General features: G+C 52.5%; 2 protein-coding genes and 1 long non-coding RNA gene across 8 annotated transcripts in view; 2 read left to right on the top strand and 1 right to left on the bottom strand.

Moving 5' to 3' along the window:
• The window catches only part of LOC138764477 (perilipin-5-like), a 35,033-nt gene extending 13,626 nt beyond the window's left edge, over nt 1-21,407 (top strand). For 2 of the 6 annotated variants that reach the window (XM_069940452.1, XM_069940454.1), the window contains exons 2-9: nt 2,803-2,850; nt 3,943-4,141; nt 7,004-7,086; nt 9,262-9,514; nt 10,902-11,080; nt 12,255-12,512; nt 18,674-18,958; nt 20,352-21,407. In XM_069940452.1, the coding sequence (XP_069796553.1) occupies nt 2,803-2,850; nt 3,943-4,141; nt 7,004-7,086; nt 9,262-9,514; nt 10,902-11,080; nt 12,255-12,512; nt 18,674-18,958; nt 20,352-20,438 (1,392 nt within the window). In that variant the 3' untranslated portion in view covers nt 20,439-21,407. Of the gene's footprint in view, nt 1-2,802; nt 2,851-3,942; nt 4,142-7,003; nt 7,087-9,261; nt 9,515-10,901; nt 11,081-12,254; nt 12,513-14,347; nt 14,584-18,673; nt 18,959-20,295 lie in introns of those variants that run through there. The other 4 variants (XM_069940453.1, XM_069940455.1, XM_069940456.1 and 1 more) reach the window with 4 other exon arrangements.
• LOC138764478 (ras-related and estrogen-regulated growth inhibitor-like protein) lies at nt 20,481-23,750 on the bottom strand. The gene is made up of 3 exons (XM_069940458.1): nt 23,497-23,750; nt 23,335-23,411; nt 20,481-22,044 (listed from the first exon to the last, which is right to left on the bottom strand). The coding sequence occupies exons 1-3, from the start codon at nt 23,498-23,500 to the stop codon at nt 21,607-21,609; spliced, it is 519 nt and encodes a 172-aa protein (XP_069796559.1). The 5' UTR covers nt 23,501-23,750; the 3' UTR covers nt 20,481-21,606.
• The window catches only part of LOC138764479 (uncharacterized), a 36,681-nt gene continuing 34,800 nt past the window's right edge, over nt 22,520-24,400 (top strand). The window contains exons 1-2 of the long non-coding RNA XR_011358168.1: nt 22,520-22,983; nt 23,329-23,706. This is a non-coding gene — a long non-coding RNA (uncharacterized lncRNA). The remainder of the gene's footprint in view (nt 22,984-23,328; nt 23,707-24,400) is intronic.

Here is a 24,400-nt window from a genome sequence, read left to right as displayed (position 1 = left end):
AGTTGATTGTAACACGATTGATACTTGGGAGATTTGTGAGGAGCAAAATACGCTTTTATTAGCTTACAACTAACAGCCGATATCTACAATGGACTTCAGGTACATTGGGGGTAAGGCGGGAAAACAGGTTTATATCAGGATCAATGGGGCAGAGCCAAGAGATAGGGCTGGTCATCTAATCTACACATAGACAGTGAATTCCAGTTCAGAGCCCACCTCACTGACAAAAGGCAAAGGAGGAAAAACCCAACACCCAACCCCAACCAACCAATTTTCTCCTGCAGCCGCTGTAACCGTGTCTGCCTGTCCCGCATCGGACTTGTCAGCCACAAACGAGCCTGCAGCTGACGTGGACTTTTACCCCCTCCATAAATCTTCGTCCGTGAAGCCAAGCCAAAGAAGAAGAAGAAAGAAGAAAGAAGTGATGCATTTTGAAAGGTCAAACCAGAAGGCTGAGGGTTAAAAGTCTGTTACTTAACCACATGGAGGAATGGAGGGGCGAGGTCCAAATCCATACATCTCTCAAGGATTCCCTTGAGAGGATAGTTGATAGGATAGTTAAGAAAGCCTATGGGATGCTGGACTTCATTAATGGGAGATCACGTTGCAACTCTACAAATCTCTGGTGAGATTGTAGAGTAATGTGTTCAGTTCTGGTCGTCTCATTTCAGGAAGGATGTGGAAGCTATGGAGAGGGGGCAGAGGAGATTTACCAGTTCGATTCCTGGCTTGGAAAATAAGTCAAGGTTCGCAGAGCTGGGACTTTTCTTTTGGAGCATGGAAGGATGAGAGGAGACTTGATAGAGGTCTATAAGATTCTGAGAAGCTTAGATAAGGTGGACTGCCAGTGCCTTTTCCCCAGGGCAGGAATAGCAAACATTTGTATAAAGTGAAGGGAGGAAAGTTTAGGGGAGATATCAGGGGTAAGTTTTTTTTTACACAGAGTTGTGGGTATCTGGAATGCCTTGCTGGAGTGGTGGTGGAGGCTGGTACAATAAGGGCATCTAAGAGACTCTCAGACAAGCTCATGGATGAAAAACAATAGAGGGTTATGAGGTAGGGAGGGTTTTGTTTTTTCTAGGTATATATGGTTCGGCACAACATTGTGGGCCAAAGGGCCTGTACTCTCATTACGAGCCCAGAGGACTCCAAAAACCAGCAGCCACAGAACTTCGAAGACAATGGTTACATAAACAAAAGCATCTTTAATTTCTTCAAACATAATAACATCAGTATTTAACCTATTACTATCATTGTAACCTTAATTAACCTCCCCCTCCCCCCTTTAATTCTAAGCACATGTCTACGTAATGTGTATGTGTTCAGGAAAGTTCTTTGTCTCACTGTCCAATCATTCACTTTTCTCTTCTCCAAGTTCACTGGGATCAGGCAGTTTTCATACTGTGCCCAGAATGATCTTCACCAGTCTCCGGTGCTTTAACTTAAATTGTTACCACTCAAGAAGGTGTTGGTTTCAGGGAGAGATATTCATTGTTCGTTGGACACTCAAACACAATCAGCCACTTCAGTGTCTTGCCAAAGAAACTTGCCTCCCTCGTGGGTTTTTCCAAGAGATAACATCTTCTTCCAGGTTACCATCAAGAATTCTTCTTTTTTCCCTATACCAGGAGAAACACATCAACCAGTCACACCCTCTTGTAAATGACTACAAGGGTTTAGAATAGGCTGAACTCGGAACGCAAAACCCTTCAAATGGGGTCTTTACCAAGTCTCCCAATTTTGTTGCCTTCACCATGAACCTGCTGCAGTAAAAATGTCTCTCCCTCTCTTTTCAAAGAGAAAAGCTTGTTTTTTTTTTCTTTCTCTCTCTTAGACCCCTCTTCGAACAGCAAACTTCAACCAGACACCCAGCAAAAATTTAATCAGTTTCTGAGCCTGGACATCTGTTCCTTTCATGACCTTCCGATTCCACAACATCAGTCCAATTAACGCCTACTTGTGAAGTCTTCATAAGCATTCTTCAAAGTAGGCATGAAAGTTGTAGGCATAACTCTTGCATTTCAAATGAGATGTCTTTTGTGAAATGTTATAGAGATGCCTGTTTGTGGCATGTACCTAAACCCCCCACAATCTAGACCTTTTTAAGATATATTTTCTCATAATTTTATTCACTCATTCTGTAACACTGTGCTATTCGATGAAAAGATTCTGGTTCTCTTTTCAAAATCTGGACACTCGGCCGTCGATCCTGGCATGGAGGGCAAATGCAATTGGTGAAATGGCTCCTCTTTGCCACCCCAGACACATCTTTTATCAGTGCCCATCCTAAATACAAGGGTCCTGGAGCAGAGTCTTTAGCGCACAATCCGAAATATTTAATTTGCATCCCTGTTATAGTTGGAATCTCCGACATCTCCTGAAACCCCCTGCAGAAAGATGCGACAGCACTTATGTCCCTATTAGCCGAGCTCCTGATCTTGTTACACTGGGAGCCCCTCTACTACAGTTTCATTATTAAACTGGAGAAAATCAAATACACATGAAGAGGGTAAATTTTTCCACAAATTGCAACCCTTTATGCTTTTCTGATCCAAATTACAAGTGCTCTCTGTCTAAAAGACTAACTTTGAGATGGTTGTACCAGCACAATTGGTAATAAACCTATGACACTGTCACCAAAGGTGCCAAGGTGGTTGGGGTGGGCGGTCCAGGGTGGATGTGAACATTTGTGTGTTTGTTCTTCTGTTTAAAAAATAAAGCAAGGCACAATAGATACATTTTTTAAAAAAGGAAAAGATTCTGGATGTCAGTTTAAGTAACAGCAACTTTTGTTTCCACCAGCAGGTCTCGGGAATGAGAGGCCGGAGGTCATCAAGCAGAGGTCCTCGGGTAGGTAGGCACGCACCACTCGCCCGCAGGCCGCCTGGCCACGGTTACGTCCCCGCCTTCGGCCATTCACCCCCGAGATGGGAGCTGAACAAGTGCAGAAAGGGAAGGGGAAAATCTGAAAGGAAAAGACCTCCAGTGGGAGAGTGTGCTAGAGATGATGGAAGAAGAGGGGCTGAGGTAGAGAAGGTAGAAATCTGCAGCACAGGGCAGGCCCTTTGGCCCACAGTGTTGTGCTGACCCAATAACCTGTTCTTATATTTTTGGTTTGGGCACCTGTTGATACCTCGATGAAGGAGCTCAAACCCAAAACATTGGTTATCATTGCACTTTAATTTTTTTAAAAATTTAGACATACAGCACATTAACAGTCCTTATTGGCTCACAAGCCTGTGCCGCCCAATCACACCAAGTTGACCTATAACCCCTGGTACATTTCGAACTGTGGTGATGCGTATAAACCCCTTGCAGACAGTGAGGGATGTGCCGATCCCCCGTAACAGCACTGCACCCACCATGGCTTCTTCATACCCTACCGGGATTCTATTCCCTTCTCGCACCTTGGCCGCGAGTTTGAGATCGGGGTGGAAGTTGACGGGAAGGTAGGCCACGATGTAGTCATCAGCATTGCAGAGGAATAGTCGAGGGGCCTTGCCCGTGTAGTAGGCTTGCAGCGTGGATTGCTCCACATAACCCACGAACAGGTGGGTGTAGCTGGGACCCATGCGGGTACCCATGGGTACCCCTTTGATTTTGGTCTGCAGGCTTCTTCCTCCAGCTCTCCATTCACAGACCGATCCCTCCCACCACCACCCCCCCCCCCCCCATTTGCTGGTTTGCCCTCCCTCCCTTATCCATCTATTACCTCCTGCCTGTGGTCCTCCCTTTGCCCCAAGCTCCCCACCCCCCGCATTTTGTTCGGGCACTTACTGACATTTTTCCACACCTTGATAAAGGGATCAAGCCCAAAACGTTGGCTCTGTATCTTTGCCATATAAAGGACACTGTTTGACCTGCTGAATTTCTCCAGCATTGTGTTTCTACTTCAACCATGGTGTCTGCAGACTTTCCTGTTTTACTTCTCCCTCCCTCCAGACCAGCGCTGTCGACCGCTTCAGGAGGCTTCCCCTGGTCAACTCCACCACCCAGCTGGTGGCCGCTGCCTACTCCGACATCAAGCAGATCAACTGGTTGGTCCGCTCTGCGAGTGGCCTGGTGGAGGGGAGCGCAAGGTTGGCCGTCCGCCTGGCGTCCAAGGCCACTCATCCCCTCCTGAAGAGCTTCCAGTCTCAAGGTGAGTGCGACGTGGGTCAGGGGCCCACGCCGGGGGACCTTCGGTGCCTCCCCTGCCCCCCCCCACTCCGGTCAGGTTTGCGATGGGCGAAAGAAGCGACCGCGCTTCCATGGCACCTGTCGCAGCCCCGGAACGATTCAGGGCAGGACCTTTAGGCACCGCAGGCTTTGCCAAATGGCAATGTGACGGCAGAATTTACTTTGAACTTGAAGCTGTTTTTGAGTTTATTATACCAGGTATAGGCCCTTCAGATCCAAATCCTGGCTCATTCTCCCAAATACCAACGAATACAGGCCAAGAGCCATCAAAAAATTCTCATGTGATAACCCTTTCATTCCCGAAATCAATGCCAGCCCAAAACTGCACACAATACTCCAAGGGATGTCTCAACCAGTGCCTTATAAAACCTCAACTTCACCCTGTTCTTGTATTCTATTCCTCAAAATGAACACCAGCATTGCTCTCGCCTTCTTCACTACTGACTCAACCTGCAAATTTATCTTCAGGCCGTCCTGCACGAGGACTCACGAGATACAGGAGTAGAAATATACCCATTGTCCCATCGAGTCTTCTCCGCCATTCTAATCATGAGCTGATCCACCCTCCTACACTGCCCACTCCCCGGCACTCTCTCCGTAATCCTTGATGCCTCGTTGATCTCTGCCTTAAATCCACCCAGCGGCCTCGCTTCCACAACCACCTGTGGCAACAAGTTCCACAGACTCGCAACCCTCTGACTAAAGAGATTTTTTTCTGCATCTGTTTTAAATCGACGCCCTTTTATCCTGAAGTTGTGCCCTCTTGTCCGAGAATCCCCGACCACGGGAAACATCCTTGCCACGTCTACACGGTCCAGGTCTTTCAGCATTCAAAATGCCTCCATGAGGTCCCTCTCATTCTTTTGTACTCTGACCAGTACAGTCCAAGAACCGACGATCGTTCCTCATCTACTAACACTTTCATTCCTGGAATCATTCCAGTAAATCTTCTCTGAACGCCAGTATATCTTTCCTCAAATACAGCGCCCAAAAGTGTACCCAGTCTCCAAGTGAGGTCTCGCCAGTGCTTCATAGATTCTCAACATCACATCCCTGCCCTTTTATATTATTTTTCCTCTGGAAGTGACTGTATTTGCCCTCTTCACCACCGACTCAACCTGCAAGTTTCACCTTCAGGCCGTCCTGCACGAGGACTCCCAGATTCCTTTGCATCTGGGGATTTTCAATTTTCTCCCCATTTGAAAAATAGTCTGCCCATTTATTTTTTTTCCTCTCTTGAAGTGCGTGGCCGCAACACTTTTCGACATTTGTATTCCCTTTGCAGTCAGGCTGAGGTGGCGGGCAGCTGTGGAACCTGAACCCCAGCCCTCCCCCTTCCCCCCCCCCCCCCACCGACTCCCCGGCCTTGTTCATCTTCCAGAAGCGCTGGGGGGTGGTGGAGGGGGGGGCACCCATGCAAGTTCCAGTGCTAGGAGAGCAAGGCACTTGTTTCTCCATGTGTTGGCAGCCATGGTAACCAGACCCAAGCATGCCTAAATAGAATCCCAAGACATCCTCCTGCTCAGGTCGTCGAATTTACAAACTGGGTGCTTTGTTGGTCTTGGTCAAGTGGTTGACGTCATGCTCCGACTGTGGCCGAGACCGAAGAGCAGAAAGGGTGGAAAACAATCGGCCATTCAGCCTCCCTGATAGTCATAAGGGGACTAGAGGCCATTCAGTCCTCCAGACTCTCCCAGCAAGCTGGAGCTTAACTCCTAGCTCCCAGTCCTGGTTCTACAATGCTCCTCGCCCAAAAACAACCTCTCCGTTCGGGCGGTCTGAATTGACTATCTACTCAATATGTCTCTGGCAGTGTGCGAGTAAATTTTTAAAAATCTAGACATACAGCATGGTAACAGGCCATTTCAGCCCACAAGTCCATACCGCCCCATTTACACCCCATTAACCTATACCCCCCCAATATGTTTTGAGCAGTGGGCGGAAACCAGAACTCCCCGGGTGTAGAGATCGTCGAAAGAATCAAAGACTTGTTGATCCAAACCAAGGCTTTTATTAGCTCTTCACAGGTGGCCGACCAGTCCGGAATGATCCGACCTGGCTAGGGACACAACCCTTTAAGGCCCAGACAGTAGGCGTGGCTAAGCTCAGCCAATCGCTGTAAGCACAGTCTAGATACTGTAACTATATACACTATATACATTGGTGATAGATCTGTACTATCACACCGGGGAAAACCCACGCAGACGGGAAAAATGTACACACTCCTTACAGACAACGTGGGTCTGTGTGTGTAGGGTTTTGTGTGTGTGGGGGGGGTCTGGTGAGGTGTGGGGGGGTGCATGGGAGGGTTGCGTGGGGGTGTGTGTGTGGGTGGTTGTGGGTGTAGTGGTGTGGGTGTTTGTGGGGGTGTGGGTGGGTGGGTGTGGGAGTATGTGTCTGTATGGGGTTATGTGTGTGAGTCTGTGCATGTGGGGGGGGTGTGTGGGTGAGGTTGGGTGGGTGTGGGGTGTATGTGGGGTGTATGTGGGGGGGGGAGTGGTGGGTGGTATGTGACTGGCTGAGTGTGAGTGAAGGGGTTGATACAGGGGTCCAGGTTCCCCCATCGTCATCCGAGTGGGGACACCTTGCTGTCCCACCCCTTGTCCCAGAGCATTTACCCAGCAACCCAAACACCAGTGCAAGCAGCTGGTTCCCAGCCCTCCCGTCCCAGCCACTCACAGGAGGGACAGGCCCTGATTCTCATCCTCCTGTCCAACAAACCAGCAGTAACACATTTCCACACAGCACTCATGTTGAGGGCAGGGGGCAAGCGGTGAGTCACACTTCTGTGTCTTTACACCTCAACCCCGTCCCACCCTGGCAGTTACCGCCACCGATGATCTCGCTGACAGGAGGCTAGACCAACTGGAAGAGAAGTTCCCCATCCTCCAGCTCTCCATCGATGAGGTAGGGACGGCTCAATTGCTCGGCCCTGGGTGTGTGTAACCTTGCAGGGTGCTGGGGGGATGGGGGTGGTGTAACCTTGCAGGGTGCTGGGGGAGAGGAGTGGTGTAACCTTGCAGGGTGCTGGGGGGATGGCGGTGGTGTAACATTGCAGGGTGCTGGGGGGGATAGGGATGGTGTAACCTTGCAGGGTGCTGGGGGAGAGGAGTGGTGTAACCTTGCAGGGTACTGGGGGGGAAGGGTGTGTGTGTAACCTTGCAAGGTGCAGTGAACAGGAAATCACTGTCTGTGTTGTTCAGATGGCTGGGATGTCCTTTGCCTCGCCCCCTCCTACCCCAATATTAACCCTGGTTTTCCCACCTTACCTCAGATTCCCCTGAGGTCTATTGTGTCTACCGGCCATTGATTGTGAGCTACTAAAAGCGCGTTGGTGCTCCTCACAAATCTCTGAGTGCAATCCGTCACGTTACACAGCGTGCTGGCGGGGGAGAGCAGAGGTGTTAACTTGTAGGGTGCTGGGGGGTTTTGGGGGGAGTGGGTATATGTAACCTTGCAGAGTGAAACATGATAGTCTGCAGACACTGTGATTGTAGTAAACACCCCAAAATTCTGTTGGAACTCAGCCGGCCTTTTCAGCGTCTAGAGAAGACAGATATATTGCCATCGTTTCAGGCCTGAGCCCTTCTTCGAGGTAAATTCAGAAAAGCCAGAAACAGGATATATCAGAAAGTCTCAGATCAAACAATGGGGGAGGTGTTGATTGGATGTGATCAGGGACTAGGTAGAATTTATCATGTTTGCACAAAAGGAGACAGGAAATGGAGTGATGACAGGGAAAGAAGTGGGGGTGGGGGTTTAACGAAAGCCAAATAAGTCGATATTAATGACATCTCGTGGAAGGGAGAACTGACAGAAGATGGGGTGTTGTTCCTCCAATTTGCTGGCCGTGTATGAGACCGTGGACAGAAATGTCGGCCAGGGAATGGGACGGGGAATTGAAATGGGCAGCCATTGGGAGATTCATGCCATTGCAGCGGTCAGAGCTGAGGTGCTCGTCCAAAGCAATCTCCTGGTCCGCGCCCAGTCTCTCCGATGTAGAGGAGCCCACAACGGGAGCACCGGACACCTGGACGGACCCCTGCAGATTCACAAGCAAAGTGTTGCTTCACTTTGGAAGGACAGTTTGGGGCCCCGAATGGTGGTGAGGGAGGAGGTGTGGGTGCAAGTGGAGTATCTCCTGCAGACACAGTGGTAGGTGCCAAGGGGATGATTGGTGGGGGAGGGAGGAGAAGACAGGGGAGTCACGGAGGGTCCCTGCGGAAGGCCGAGAGGGTTGGAGTGGGGAATATGTGTCTAGTGGTGGGTAGCAGAAATAACGGAGGAAGATTTGCTGGACGAGGAGGCTGATGAGATGGTAGGTGAGGACAAGGAGAATCCTGTCCTTGTTACACGTGGGCACTGATATGTGGGTAATGGAGGATATGTGGATGAGGGCCACATTGATGGAGGTAGAGGGAAAGCCACATTGTTTGAAGAAGGAGAACATCTCTGATGATCTGGCATGGAAGTCCTCATCCTGGGTGCTGAGGGTGAGAGGGGGTTGTGTAACTTTGCACAATGCTAAGGGAGAAGGGATTGTGCTGTGACCCTGTTCACCATCTCGGTGCCCACCTGGCTGACCCCCGACTCCATTCAGATGGAAGTGACACAGACCTGCTGCTGACCACCCACCACTCTCCGCAGTGCCAATACCCACTGCCCAAGGCACCGGTCACATCTGGATTCAAAACCTCGTCAAATCATTCGTATTCCTCAGCACAAGGTCTCGTCATAACCCTGGGATCCAATACCCCTCCCTGTCTCTGAAAAACCCTAAATCCTCTACACCACTCACTGTCTCTGTAACCACCCCCCCCCCGCCGCCCCACCCCACTCTCCAGTCCCCTAAACCCTTTCATATCTCTGTAACCCCCTCAAGACCCCATGGCTCTGTAACCCCCTTCAGTTCCTTACACCCTTCCTGTCTCCAACCCCTTCTAGTCCCCTATACCCTTCCCTGTCTCTGTAAATCCCCTATGGGCCCTACAGAGCCCTGAAATCTTCAGCTCCGAGTGTCGGCAAATATTTCCCCATCAGCCCAGCCCAGCCCAGCTGACCTTTCACCTCCTTGATCTCCAGGTAACCTCCCACCTGAGCGAGTCCCTTAGCCTAACGTTGGATGACATGCAGGAGTGGCTGTCCGCTGAGAGGATCAACCTACTGGGGAGACCAAGGGCAGCCGTGGTGATGACACGAGGGTTCCTGTCTGCACAAGTCGCTAGTTTGCTCAACACCAATGTGGGGCAGGGTCTGGTAACCCAAGCAGGCCGGTTCCTTGTCAGGCTGGAACGCACAGTAGATCACTACCTGCCTGACCCCCAGGAGGGGCCTGGTAAGTGTCCATCCCACTGCCAGACACTGAAGAATGGTCTGCTGTGATTTCCGGACTGGTGAAGCAAAGGCTGATGGGACAACTTCTGGAGGACACGGAGGCAGAGAGGGAATTCCAGAGTTCGGCACAGGCAGTGTTTATCAGAGAGAGTCATGGAGCTGGTCTGGGGAGGGGAACTTCAGATGATCTGAGGGCACAGTCTGACTGGAGGGGATTGCAGAGACATGGGGGGAGTGTAGGCACTAGAGGGTGTTTACAGAGATAGGGATGAGTGTAGGGGTCCAGAGAGGGTTACAGAGGCAGGGAAGGGTGCAGGGGACCAGTGGGAGTTACTGAGACTGGAAGGGGTGGAGGGGACTGGAGGAGTGTTACAGAGACAGGTGTAGAGGGGTTACAAAGATGGGGAGAGATGTAGTGGACTGGAGGGGGTTACAGAGACAGGGAGGGGGGTATATAGGACTCCTCTCTGTATATAGAGAGGAGTTATAAAGAGAGGGAGGGGTGTTGGGGTCCAGAGGGGTTTGCAGAGACAGGGAGGAGTGCAGGGACACGAGAGAGTTACAGAATAGTGAAGTGTGTAGGAGACTGGACAGGGAAGGAATAGGGAAGTGTGCAGGTTTGCGGAGGAGGTTTACAGAGACAAGGAGGGGTGTCGGGACCAGAGGGTGTTACAGAGACAGGGAGAGGTTTAGTTGACTGGAGGACATTTACTGAGGTGGGAAGGGGTTGATGGGACCAGAGGGTGGTTACTAAGATAGGGAGAGGTGATGTGGGACTGATGGGTGTTACTGAGATGGAGAGGGGTGTAGATAGCTGAGGGGGGTGGTTAAAGAGGTGAGGGGGTGTGGGGGCATGGGGTGGTTTACAGAGATGGGGCAGGATGTAGAGACCTATGGAGGAGGGTGAGAAATGGGGAGGGGTACAGATTCAGATGGAGGGGGTTACTGAGATGGGAAAGGGTGCAGGGACCCAAGGTGGTTTGAGCACAGGGGAAATTTAGAGCCTGTGAGGTTTGGGAGGCTTGTACACAGGAGGAGGTGTCCTTTGTGGCTCTGACCCACCCTCAGCACACAGAGAGCGTTGGCGACAGAACCACAAGTAAAACACTGTCCTGTTCCGACTCCAGGGACTCCGCACACACACACACACACACACACACACACACACACACACACACACACACACACACACACACACACACACACACACACACACACACACACACACACAGCCAGCAGCAGGTGGCACTGCTGTTCACGCCTCCCTCTGCGCTGGCAGAGGACAGGGGTCAGACCAGTGCTCACCTCACATGCCCCCCACTCCCCCTGGGGCCACACACCTGCCCTCCACACTGACCTCCCCTCCCCTGCATCTCCCGTTACTGCAGGTGACACCGTCTCGGGCTTTGACAGGGAGGAGAATGAGAGGAGGGGGCTTGGAGACCAGGCCTGGAGGTTGGTGCTGAAAGCTGGCCTGCGGGGTTACAGCAGGGCATTGGTGTCATCCCAGAATCTGCAAGAGATGGTGCTAACCAATGGCTTGCTTCTCATCCAAGTCCTGGACAGGGTAGGTGCATTGTCTGCAGACTCCCCCATGGTCCGCACACCTCACCCACAGACCCACCCATGGTCCACAGACCCCAACCATCACCTATAGACCCCACGTATTGCCTACAGACCCCACCTATCGCCTACAGACCCCACCTATCGCCTGCAGACCCCACCCATCACCTACAGACCCACCCATCTACAACAGGCCCACCCACGGTCCACAGAACCCACCCATCATCTGCAGATGACACCCATCGTCAACAAACTCCCATCCATCAGCTACGGACCCCACCTATCACATACAAGCCCATCAATCACCCGCAGACCCTCACCCCTCACCTATAGAATCCCACCCATCACCTACAAACCCACGCATCAGCAACAGACCCATATAGGGTCTACTTATCCAACCCATCACCTACAGACTCACCCATTGCCTGTAGACCCCCACCTGTTGCCCGCTGAACCCACCCACCACCTATAGATTCACCCATTGCCCGCAGACCCCATCCATCTCCCATAGATCCCACCTATCTGATGTAACATGCATCTGAGACCCAGTCAAGGGAAAGGGATGTGTGGCTGCGGGAGAGAGAGGGGAGTGACCAACAATGGGGTGAGAGTGGGGGGTGGGGTCTGTGACCCAGTGGGGTAGGGGTGGTGTGGCATGGGAGGAGGAGAACCACATTGGGGTGAGGGGGGGTGCTGTCCTAGACAAGGGGGGGGAGGGTTGAGGTGCTGTAGCTAGGGGAGGTGAAGGGGAGTGGCACACATTGGGTTAAGGGGGAGCTTTCACACACTGGGGAGGCATTAGTGTGACCATTGACCTGTTTTCAACTTGCCAAAGTTTAAAGGGTAAACAGTTTAGGACTTTATTCCCTGGAGCATAGAAGAATGAGGGGAGATTTGTTTGAGGTATTTAAAATTATGAGGGGGATAGAGAGTGTAAATGTAGGTCGACTTTTTCCACTGAGGGTGGGTGAGATAGGGACCAGAGGACGTGGGTTAACAGTGAAAGTGGAAAGGTTTTTGGGTTAGGGTTAGACTCAATTTTCACATTTAAAAAGAATTTGGACAGGTACGTGGATGGCAGGGATATGGACTGGGTGCAGATCAGTGGGGCTAGGCAGACTAGAAGAGTTGAAGGGCCCATAATGCTCTGCGGTTCTAACCCCGTCTGTTCCTCACAGATTAGCTCCAGCCAGATGTTCTCCCTGATGTGGAGGGCCCATCAGAGGGCACACTGGGTTGATGTGGGCAGGGTCTACACACTGAGCCGTCTCCAGGCCCAGCTGTGGGCACATCTGGCTGCAACTATAACAACCCGCTCAGACCTGGGCATCTCCTACCTCGGGCGCACCTTCTCCCAGGTGTCTGAACTGCTGCGTCAGTGCATCGAGGTGGTCTTCCTTATGCTACTCATTATCTTCAACTACATCTGGAACCTGGTAGGAATCGCGCAACCCTCCGTCACCGTCACTGTAGCTCCCTCCGTCCCCCTAACCCCCTCCCATCTTTCTAACCCCCCACTATCTCCATATACCCTCCAGTCCCCTACACCACTCCTTTTCCAGGCCGTAACCCCCTCCGGTCCCCTACACCCCTCCCTGTCCCTGTAACCCACTCCAGTCCCCTACACCGCTTCCTGTCTCTGTAACGCCCTCCAGTCCCCTACACCCCTTCCTGTCTCTGTAACACCCTCCAGTCCCCTACACCCCTCCCTATCTCTGAAAACCCCTCTGGTCCCCTACACCCCTCCCTGTCTCTAAAAACCCCTCTGGTCCCCTATCTCTGTAACCCCCTCCGGTACCCTACCTGTCTCTGTAACCCCCTCCAGTTCCCTGCACCCCTCCCTGTTTCTGTAACCCCTCCCTGTCTCTGTAGCCCCCTCCAGTCCCTTGCACCCCTCCCTGTCTCTGTAACCCCCACCCTCCAGTCCCCTACTCCCCTTCCTGTCTCTGTAACTCCCTCCGGTCCCCTACACCCCTCCCTATCTCTGAAAACCCCTCTGGTCCCCTACACCCCTCCCTGTCTCTAAAAACCCCTCTGGTCCCCTATCTCTGTAACCCCCTCCGGTACCCTACCTGTCTCTGTAACCCCCTCCAGTTCCCTGCACCCCTCCCTGTTTCTGTAACCCCTCCCTGTCTCTGTAGCCCCCTCCAGTCCCTTGCACCCCTCCCTTTCTCTGTAACCCCCTCTGGATCCCTATGCACCTCCCTGTCTCTAACCAACTCCAGCCCTCTACACCTCTTCCTGTCTCTGTAACCTTTTGGGTCCACTTCCTGTCTTTGTAACCAACACCTCCAATCTGGTCCCTACACCCCTGCCTGACTCTGTAATGCTCCCCCCCCCCCCCCCTATCCAGTCCCTACATCCCTCCCTGTCTCTGTAACCCCCTCTGGTAACCTTCACCTCTCCAAGTCTCTGTAACACCCTCCAGTCCCCTACACCCTTCCCTGTCTCTGTAACTCCCTTCAGTCCCAACATCCCTCCATCGTTCTGTTATGCAGATTTTCTTCCCCAATCCCATAGACTCGCTGGTAGGTTAATTATCCCCCACTCTGTGGGTGGGTGGTCTAAATGGGGGTAGGGGAGTTACCACCTTGGGAAGGAAATGGTGAAAAAAAATCAGCTGGGGGTGATAGGCATGTGACAGAGAAGGGACAACTGAGATTGCTCTGATTGGGCCAGCCTATGTCTGATGGGCAGAATGGCCTTCTGAACTATGCAAGAGTCAAGAGCCTCACAGGTCGGAAACAGGAACAAATAAAGTGGCCTCCTGCTCTCATCCCACTTTCCTCGCATAAGGCCCAGACCCTCTCCAATCCCATCCCACCCTGGAGTTTGCAAGATCTAGGAGCAGAAGTAGGCCAATCGGCCCATTGAATCTGCTCCACCTTTCTATCATTAGCTGATCCATCCACCCACTCAGCCCCGCTGCCCGTAACCTTGATGCCCTGACTAATCAAACACTCATCAATCTCTGCCTTAAATCCCTGTTTGCTGCTGTGTCCTGCCTCCCTTACCCACCTGTTACCTCCTGCCTGTGCTTCCTCTTCCCCACCCCCCCCGGCACCTCCCCATTTTATTAAGACTCCTGTCAACATTTAATTCATCCTTGATGAAAGAGTCAAGCCCAAAATGTTGGCTCTGTATCTTTATCTTTGCTACACAAAGGACACTGTTTGACCTACTGAGTTTCTCCAGCATTGTGTTTGTAATTCAATCTGCAGACTTTCCTGTTTTATTCCTGTTCATCTATGTTTTCTCATGATTTTTATAGACCTCCACAAGATCCACTCTCGACCTCCAACACTCCAAGGGAAAACAGGCCCAGATTTTCTTAGCTTCTGACCAGAATTCAGCTTCCCTGGATCCTGGTTTACGAACCTCTTCTGTGCCTTAGAACCATAGAATATTACAGCAGAGAGAAAGACCTCTTTAGCCCTTCTAGTCTGTGCCAAACCACTCACTGGCCAGCACCCACCATACCCCCCTCCCCCCACCCCATCCACGAATCTTAAAGGGCGGCAGGGTCGGTCTAGCGATTAGCGCAACGCTTTCGTGGTGCCAGCGATTGGGGTTGGGGTTCGGAACCCGCCCTATCTGTAAGGAGTTTGTACATTCTCTCAGTATCTGTGTGGGTTTCCTCTCACCGTTTGAAACGTACCGGGGATGTCAATTGGACGGCACGGATTCGTGGGTTGAAATGGCCTGTTACTGTACGAATGTAAAAATTGAGCTCGCATCTGCAGCTTGTTCTAAGTTCCCACCACTCTCTGTGTGAAATTGCCCCTAATATTCTCCCAAACCCTTCCCCTTTCACCCTTAACCTATGTCATCTGGTTTGTATCTCCCTCACCCTCAATGGAAAAAGCCTGCCTAAGTTTACTCTATCCACCTCATGATTTTAAACACCTCAATCAGATCACCCCTCATTCATCTACACTCCAGCGAATGAAGTCCTAACCGATTCAACTTTTCCCTGTCCAGGCAACATCCCAGTAAATCTCCTCTGGACTCTTTCTGCTTTGTTGATATCCTTCTCCAACATTTTAATCTCCTTGCAGTAGCTGGGTGACCAGAACTGCACACAATGTTCCATTCTGCAAAGGATTGAGCAAAGATCCGCGGAGCAAACCATCAAGGTTGGACACAAGTTCCGATCCCATGCTCCTAACTTTCACCGAGTTGGCCCCATGAGAGAGGGTGATGGTTAAACGGGTTAATGGTTCATCTCCGGCCACCTCCTGCTGGGCCTCAACACTCCCCCCGCAGCGGCAGGGACACTACAGACACAACACAAAGATCCTTATGTATCTTGAAGAAGCGCTCAGGCGCACGGTCGCTGTGAGCTCCTCCAGCATTTCTGTGTGTTTTTACTACAATCATAGTGGCTGCAGACTTTCGTGTTTCTGGCAAATCTCACCTTTCCTCTCTCTTCCCTTATTCAATTAACACTTTTGTCTGTTGGTCTGTATTCTTCCTTTTTCCCCAACCTTTTTCATACAGGATTATCTTGGGTGCTGATACAGGGCTGTGTGGAGAGAGTGGGGCAGTGGGATTAGTTTGGGGACTGACACAGGATGGTGGGGAGGGAGTGGAGCAGTGGGATTAGTTCAGGGACAGGGCTACGGGGAGAGAGTGGGGCAGTGGGATTAGTTCAGGGACAGGGCTATAGGAAGAGAGTGGGGCAGTGGGATTAGTTCAGGGACAGGGCTACGGGGAGAGAGTGGGGCAGTGGGATTAGTTCAGGGACAGGACTATGGGAAGAGAGTGGGGCAGTGGGATTAGTTTGGGGACTGACACAGGGTGGTGGGGAGAGAGAGAGAGAGGGGTCAGTGGGGTCACTTTGGGGATTGATGCAGGGCAGTGGCGAGAGAACGAGGCAGTGAGATTGGTCTGGGGATTGACAGGGCTGTGGGGAAAGAGCGTGGCAGTGGGATTAGGTTGGGGACTGACAGGGCTGTGGGGAAAGAGCGTGGCAGTGGGATTAGGTTGGGGACTGACAGAGCTGTGGGGAAAGAGCGTGGCAGTGGGATTAGGTTGGGGACTGACAGGGCTGTGGGGAAAGAGCTTGGCAGTGGGATTAGGTTGGAGACTGACAGAGCTGTGGGGAAAGAGCGTGGCAGTGGGATTAGGTTGGGGACTGACAGGGCTGTGGGGAAAGAGCGTGGCAGTGGGATTAGGTTGGGGACTGACAGGGCTGTGGGGAAAGAGCGTGGCAGTGGGATTAGTTTGGGGACTGACAGGGCTGTGGGGAAAGAGCGTGGCAGTGGGATTAGGTTGGGGACTGACAGGGCTGTGGGGAAAGAGCGTGGCAGTGGGATTAGGTTGGGGACTGAAAGGCTGTGGGGAAAGAGCGTGGCAGTGGGATTAGGTTGGGGAATGTCAGGGCTGTGGGGAAAGAGCGTGGCAGTGGGATTAGGTTGGGGACTGAAAGGCTGTGGGGAAAGAGCGTGGCAGTGGGATTAGGTTGGGGACTGATATAGTGTTGTAGCTGGCTCCTATTGATTTGTGAGAGGTGACTCCTGTCCATCTGAGAGAGTACACGTGCCCTTGGTAACTGTATTAACTCCTGATGCCCAGAAGAATTTAAGTGCCAATCTGATTACAGCTGCCTCACTCACCTCTCCCATTATCATAATGCAGTTAGTCACACATGCTGTCTGGTTTGTGAAATGGGGCAGAGGTGGGAAGGGGAGGACATTGTTGCTTTGTGCCTGGGAAGGTGGGGTTGCAGTGTGAGAGATTTACAGTTCGGACATGTTTGACGTTAGGACAGTGAGAGGTGATCTCTTCAAAATGTAGAAAATCCTCTCTGGTCCCGACACCCATCTCTAACTCTGTAAATGCCCTCCAGATTCTACACCCCTGCCTTTTTAACTGTCTGCTGTCCCCTACTTCCCTCCTCATCTGTGATCCCCTCCAGTCCCCAACATCCCTGTCTGTAATGTCCTCCAATCCCCTACACCACTCCCTGTCTCTGTAACCTCCTCCATTCCCTACACCCCTCCCTGTCTCTGTAACCCTCTCTGGTCCCAAACGCCCATCTCTGTAACCTCCTTTGGTCCTCTATACCCCTCCCTGACTCTGTAACTCCCTCCATTTCCTTCATTCCTCCCTGTCTATGTAATGCCCTCTGGTCCCCTACACTCCTCCCTGTCTATGCAACCCCCTCTGGTCCCCTACACTCCTCCCTGTCTATGCAACCCCCTCTGGTCCCCTACACTCCTCCCTGTCTATGCAACCCCCTCTGGTCCCCTAACTCCTCCCTGTCTATGCAACCCCCTCTGGTCCCCTACACTCCTCCCTGTCTCTGTAACCCCCTCTGGTCCTCTACACCCTTCCCTGTCTCTGTAACTCCCATCTGGTCCTCTCCACCCCTCCCTATCTCTATAACCCCCCCCCCCCTCAGGTCACCTCCCCCCCTCTCTGTCTCTGTAACCTCCTCCGATCCTCTACACCCCTTCCTGACTCTGTAACCCCCTCCATGCCCTACTCCCCTCCCCCCTCTTCCTCCCCTCTCTCCCTCCCCCTCCCTCCTCCCCTACCCACTCTCACCCCCTCCCCCCTCTCTCACCCTCCCCCTCCCTCTCTCACCCTCCCCCTCCCTCTCTCACCCTCCCTTCTCTTTCCCTTCCTCTCACTCTTCTCTTCCCCTTCCTCCCACCCTTCTCTCCCTCCCACTCTCTCTTCCTTCATTCTCTCTCTTTATCTCTTCTCCCCTCTCCCCTTCTCTCTCCACCACCTGTGGCTCTCTCTCACCATCTCCCTCTCTCCCTTCTCTCTCACCATCTCCCACCCTCCCTCCCTCTCACCACTATGCTCCCCTCTTGTCCATCAGGATTAGATTTTCCCCGAACTTCGTTGCACCCCAGGCTCTGTGCGGCAGGTGCCTGGCTGCAAGGTGCCTGTGCGACAGACGTGTGGTGACGCGGGCCGCCTTGCTGTGCTAATCAGATCTGAGTAGCCTCCGCCCGGGGTCCAAGCTCGGTTCCAGGGCACGTGGAAGCCGCACACGCTCCTCCGCACAGCCACGTGTGGTCTGCAGTCGCCCATTTGCTCACTCCGGTCTGGCATGCCTGGTCTGACCCCGGCCGTGGGGTCGTCTCATGTTGGCCGCTCTCTCAGTTTATGTCTCTGCCCTCCTCCACCTCCCTACCCCCTCGTCACTCCCTCCTCTGTACCCTGGCTCCCTCCACCTACCCTTCCTTCCCTCCTTCACTCCTCCACCTTCCTCCCTCTGCCATATCCCTAACCCCACCTATCTCCCTCCTCCACCTTCCTACTCTCCCCTACTCTTTCTTTCCCCTCCCCCTCTTCCTCTCCCTCTCCTCTGTCTACACCTCTCTCTAATCCCCTCTCCTCTTCCTCTCCCCTCCCCTTCTCTGTAATGTCCTCTGGTCCCCTACACCTCCCCTCTCCTCTCCCTCCTCCTCTGCCCTCTTCTCTTCCTTTCCCTCCCATCTCCTCTTCTCTGTAATGCCCTCTGGTCCCCTCTGCCTGCTCTCCTCTCCCCTTCTCTGCAATGCCCTCTGGTCCCTTAAACCTCCCCTCTGTCCCTCCCTCCTTCCCTCCTCCCCCCACCCCCCACCCCCCCCCTCAGCTGCAGGAGCCGGCGTGGGAGAATGACGAGGAGTGGGAGGAAGGCTCGGAGGACGAGCTCCACACGATGAACCTGTGGACAGACCCCCAAGTCAGTCCCCGCTGCGGAGATGATCCTCTCTGCGGCCGCGGTTCAGCAGGAGGTCCGGCCAAGATGCTTCCCGGCGCCCGTACTCCCACCACATCTTCAGGAGGGCAGGAAGGAGATGCTAGCCGCACTGTGCCAGGCCACCCTGACCCAGGGCAGCCGGGAGGAGCATCCTACATCCCGGGACAGTGGTCCCAGGTCAGTTCCAGACGCTCTCTGAAGAAGGCAGCCTGCAGTCAGGACTAGCAGTGGAGCGGATACAATGGGCGGGTGGGAAAGATATGGTGGATACAGTGGATGGGGCTGCAGATACAATTGACGGGGGGCCAGGTACGGTGAACGGGTGGGGTGGGGGGCGATTATTGTGGACGGGGGTAGCCGATAAGGTGGACAGGGACAGGTTTGGTGGGATATGGGGCAAACGCAGGCAGGTGGGAGAGACTGGACGCAGACTGGAAGATCACATCGCTGAGCACCTCAGCTGTCCACCGCAGTAGCCTGGCAGCCCATTTCAATCCCCCGTCCCATTCCCCGTGCTAACATGTCTGTCCATGGTCTTGTCCAGACCGAGAACACCCCCGGTCTCAAATTGGAGGTACAACTCTCCATCTGGATGGGATTAACATAGATTTCTCCAATTTCCGTTAAACCGCCCCCCCCCCCCCCACACACACCTCCTTCCCCCAGTGTTGGTCTTGACTCCTTTTCATCTCATTCTTCCCTCTTCATTTAGACACCTCCTTGTTTTTTGCTTTTACCCTGAAGAGGGGCTAAGGCCCGAGTCGTCAGTAATCTGTGGGCGCTGTGAGACTGGTTGAGTTCCTCCAGCGTTCTCTGTGTTTTTACTACAACGCTGGAAGAACTCAGTAGGTCAAACAGCCCGACGTTTTGGGCTTGAGCCCCCTTCCTCAAGGCGTGGACAAAAGGACGGCGGTCGACCGGACCAAAGGAGTGGTCGCAAGGCAGGAGGTGATAGGTGGAGGGGGGGAAGGAGAGCTGGAGGGGGCCCAGATGGGGAAAATCAGATGTGGTTTTTCCACCCTGTGAGCGGTCTTGATGGGACAGAATGTGAGGCCGCGGACAGACTAGCAGACTACTTTGCTGAGTGCCTTCTCTCCATCCTCACCTGGGACAGAGACCTCCCAGTAGCCAACCATTTCAGTTCTGAGTCACACTCCCGCACCCGCGTCCGTCCATGGCCTCGGGTACTGTCCCACCAAGACCGTCCGCAGGCTGGAGGAGCCACACCTGATTTTCCCGTCCAGCCGGACGGCATTACCGTCGATTTTTCCGGGTTCTGCTAACCTGCTCTCCCTCTCCCCCCCATTCCCTTCCCCAGCTCTCCTCCCTCTTCCCTCTCTATTCCCCCAGCCATCCCTCCTCCCCCTTCTCGCTGCTGTTCCCTTCTACACCAAACACCTCCTGCCCTCGCGACCACCGCTCCCCGCTCTTTTGTCCGGACACCTGCCAACCTTTTTCGACAGCCCGATGAAAGGCTCAAGCCTGAAGCGTATCTTTACCTTTGCTACGTAAAGGTCCCTGTTTGACCGGCTGAGTTTCTCCAACGTCGTATTTTTTACTTCAACCCCAGTGTCCGCAGACTTCCACTCGAGTTGAGGGCAGGCGAGGCTGTTTCGGCGCTGTGGAGAAATTCCCCTCCCATGGGAGCAACTTCTGATTACAACCTTTGACTCGCGAATACATTTATACATTTTAGACATTTAAATGAAAAACATCTTTCATTTTATTACCAGTAGCTTTTTTTTGCTTTTTTACCCAGTACCATTCAGACACTTGTAAAATAAATGTAATGGAAAAATTGCAGATGGAATTTAATGCAGACAAATGTGAGGAAAGAACAACCAAGAAAGGGTGTACACAGTAAATAGTAGAGGATTGAAGTATGCGGCAGAACAGAGAGACCTGGGAATACAGGTACATCATTCCCTGAAAGTGGCGTCACAGGAGGAGGGAGGATAAGGGGGTAAAGAGAGCTTTTGGCATCTTGGCCTTCATAAATCGAAGTATTGAGAACAGGAGTTGGGATATTTTGGTCAAGTTCTAGATTGGTGAGGACAAATTTGGAGCATTGTGTGCAGTTTTGGTCACCAAACTACAGGAAAGTTATCAATAAGATAGAAAGAGTGCAGAGAAGATTTACTAGGATGTTGCCCGGACTTCAGGAATTGAGTTACAGGGAAAGGTAAAACAGGTTAGAACTTTATTCCCTGGAGCATAGAAGAATGAGGGAACATTTGACAGACGTATTTAAAATTATGAGGGGACAGACAGCATAAATGTAGGTCGGCTTTTTTCACTGAGGGGAGGTGAGATACAAACCAGAGGACATGGGTTAAGGGTGAAAGGGGAAAAGTTTACCAACGTGGCCTGTATCCGCTCCGTAAATGGTTATATGGTCTTCACACACAGAGGGGTGGGAGTGCGGAAGGAGCTGAAGTGGTGAATGTGGGCTAAGTTTTATAATTGAAGAAGAATTTGGACAGGTCCGTGGACTGAAGGGGGTTGGAGGGCTACAGGTCAGTAGGACTAGGCAGAATAGTCCAGTACACACTAGTAAGGCTGAAGGACCTGTTTCTGTGCTGTAATGTTCTATGGTCAATTCTGTGGCTTAATAAAAGATATTTACACATCCACAGAAATTTGTCCGAAGTTGGGTTCCGTTCTTTTGCGGGAATCTGTGGCACAGGTTGCCCCCGGGATCCTTTCCATGCCCGCTGTCCTATCCGCGGGCGAGCGACGTGGAATCTAACCATGCCGCAAACCTGGAGGAGCCATTTGGAAATCGTATACTGGCTGACCGCAGGGGCGAGGTGGGCCAGCGAGCTCTACCAGGCTCCTGAACCTGCCATCGGGCAATCCGGCCTCTTCCTCCCGCTGAGCGTGGCGGAGACGCTGCGCACTAGCCCGCGGAGGCCCGACCCCCTCCTGCCCGCTGCCTTGGCCTGGGGGATCAGTCGCAGCAGCCGGTGGAAGGCCAGGAGGACGCCCGGATAGCCCTCGGCGGCGGAGACCTGGAAGCCGCAGCGTGCCGCCAGAGCTGCCCGCGCCCCCTCCTGGGTGCTGACGGTGCGCCGGTGGGACAGGTCCCTCTTGTTGCCGATCAGCACGGCGGGTCGACCGTCCCCTCGGGCAGCCCGGAGCCGATCCGCCTGCCTCAGAGACACCTCGAAGCTGCCCCGGTCACAGATACTGTAGACGAAGATAAACCCGTCGGCCCAGCGCATCTGTTCTTCGGTGGGGTGAAGAATCGCCTCGGAGTCCGGCTGTAACGAGGAGAGGAGACGCCTGGGAGATTGGAACCAGCATCTCCTCTCAGTTCAACCCCCAGCTCAGTGTTTCGCAATACTTTTTTCCCCCCACTCACATACCTCCTTAAATAATCCCTGACTAACCACAAAGTACCCAAGTCATCGTATGGAAAGTTTAGGAAAGATGTTCTTTTGCACGGAGTTGTGGGTCCTGGAAATGCCAGCCGGGGCTGGTGGTGGAGGCTGGAACATTAGGGGCATTTATAGAGGGTAACGAGGTTAGGGAGGGTGTAGTATTTCTTTTGGTAGGTTAGTACAGCGCCAGCGATTGGGACCGGGGTTTGAATCGTGGAGTTTTCCCGGGGGGAGGGTCTCCCACCATTGGAAACATACCGGGAGGAGGGGGGGGTGGTGTAGGTTAACTGGGCGGCACTGGCTCGGGGGAGGGGGGTGGGGGCTGTTACCCATGCTGTAGGTCTGAAATAATATATAGGTCGGCACAACATCGAGGGCTGAAAGGCCTGCATTGTGCCAACTTCCCTCCCTCCATACACCTACTCCCATCCTGGGGGAAAGGCGCTGGCTATGCCCCTCAGAATCTCGTAGACTTCAAGTCACCTCTTTGGTCCCCAGCTCTGCTAACCTTGCCTCGTCAGACTTATTTTCCAATCCAGGCTACATCCTGGTAAATCTCCTCTGGTGTCTCCTACTCCCGCCCTGGGGGTAAAAGGCGCTTCCTGCTTACCTGGTCCACGCCACTCAGAATCTCGTAGACCTCGATTAAGTCTCCTTCGCTTCTGCGGGGATTGAACTCTCTCTCTGTTAATCTAGATCACTGGCCGGGGCCCATGAAACAATAATTCTGTGGAGGTTGGCTGGGCCAATTTTTAGGGCGAGAAGGTTGTCTCCAGCAACTGAAGAACTTCGTTCAGTTCTTATTGAAACATCTCAAGGGTACAGCGTCCGATTACACCACGGTTCTGAAGGGGGGGGGGGGGGAGCCGGAGCCCCCGGAGGAAGCCCACAAAGACGGGGAGAGCATGCAGACGTCCTTAGGGACTTGAACCCAGGTCACTAGCGCTGCGCTCACCGCGACGCGAACCGTAACGATCTCCCGATTAACTGGACACTTCCAGGCAGCGTCAAGATTGGATAGGGGGAATGGCCGGGCGCGTTGGAACCCGTTGCATCACTGGGGGGGAGGGAGATTAGGGATGTGTGGGCGACTGGTGCACGGGACACAAGGAAGCCCTGGGGCAGATCAGACATGGTGTTGAATGGCCTTCCATTTCCTTGCAGTCTTACCTGTGGGCACAGGGAAACCCAGATGTTGAAGCGGGTGTTCGTTCCATCCAGGGTCACGTTGTGAGTGTAAACGGTTTCTGTGGGAATGGTAGACGGAAAATAAATCCTGGAGACCCCAACAAACACCAAAGTGGAGCCGCGACAACCCGGCAGGGAACTCACCCATTCTCTCCGTACTCGCCAATGAACCTTCGTGTGAGGAAGCGGACGGCCAGAGCTGCAAGTCGAAACGGGAAGACGTTCATGGATTGCCACACCCCCCTCCCTCCAAAGTCACAGGAGGTGTTCGGCCTGCAACCCAATACTAACCCTGATTCCCAGTCAAGGATGTCCTCCTCGGGTGCGGTGTACGAGACTCGCCCCCACCCCCATGTAAGTAAACAACCAGTAGCCGACGGGACTTTCATTACAGGAAGGATGTGGAAGCTGTGGAGAGGGGATTTAACCAGGACTGGAAAATATGGAGGCAACATTCACAGAGCCTTTTTGTCAGAAATAAAACTTCTCACACATGAGTCTCTTTAAAACTGATGACACGACAAGCTTTATTTACAAGTCTGCAGAGTTGGACTCAACTGGTTTCTCACCAGTTAAGCCCCGATACATACAGTGCATTGATTTTTATACCTTTATTATTTGCCCTTCCCCTTCTTATTAATACTGTTTTAATTGGTTAGTATTACAAAAACATTCTAAGTATAACTGCATTATTAATGATCACGTTCGTTACGTACGCTATGAACTCTACATTCACTGAATTCTGTTTCTCACACTTCTTATCAATCCTTTGTCTCCTGCATGTCTCTCACTATGACCATGAAAAGATAGGTTTAAAAAAACATATTCAGCAGCTCCTTCTGTCCTTGACTGCTAGTAAACTCTCTGTCCGTTCTGGCTTCCCTGTTTCTGATTAATCATCACATTTTAACTTAAGTCTTTTTAACCTAAATTCTCTATATCACAATCCACCCCTTTCTCTCTTTAAAATGTGTTGAATATATGTATAGATATAAATGGGGATTCTAAGCTAGGGAAGAAAAATGTTTTATGATACATTAATCTCACG

Source organism: Narcine bancroftii, chromosome 5, assembly GCF_036971445.1.
Source record: "Narcine bancroftii isolate sNarBan1 chromosome 5, sNarBan1.hap1, whole genome shotgun sequence".
NCBI classification, from domain to species: domain Eukaryota; kingdom Metazoa; phylum Chordata; class Chondrichthyes; order Torpediniformes; family Narcinidae; genus Narcine; species Narcine bancroftii.
This window is presented reverse-complemented; position numbering and strand designations above follow the sequence as displayed.

Coding starts and splice junctions, on each gene's coding strand:
- LOC138764478 (XM_069940458.1), bottom strand. Junction 22,045..23,334: donor GGGTTTCCCTGTGCCCACAG/GTAAGACTGCAA, acceptor TCCTCGTTACAG/CCGGACTCCGAGGCGATTCT.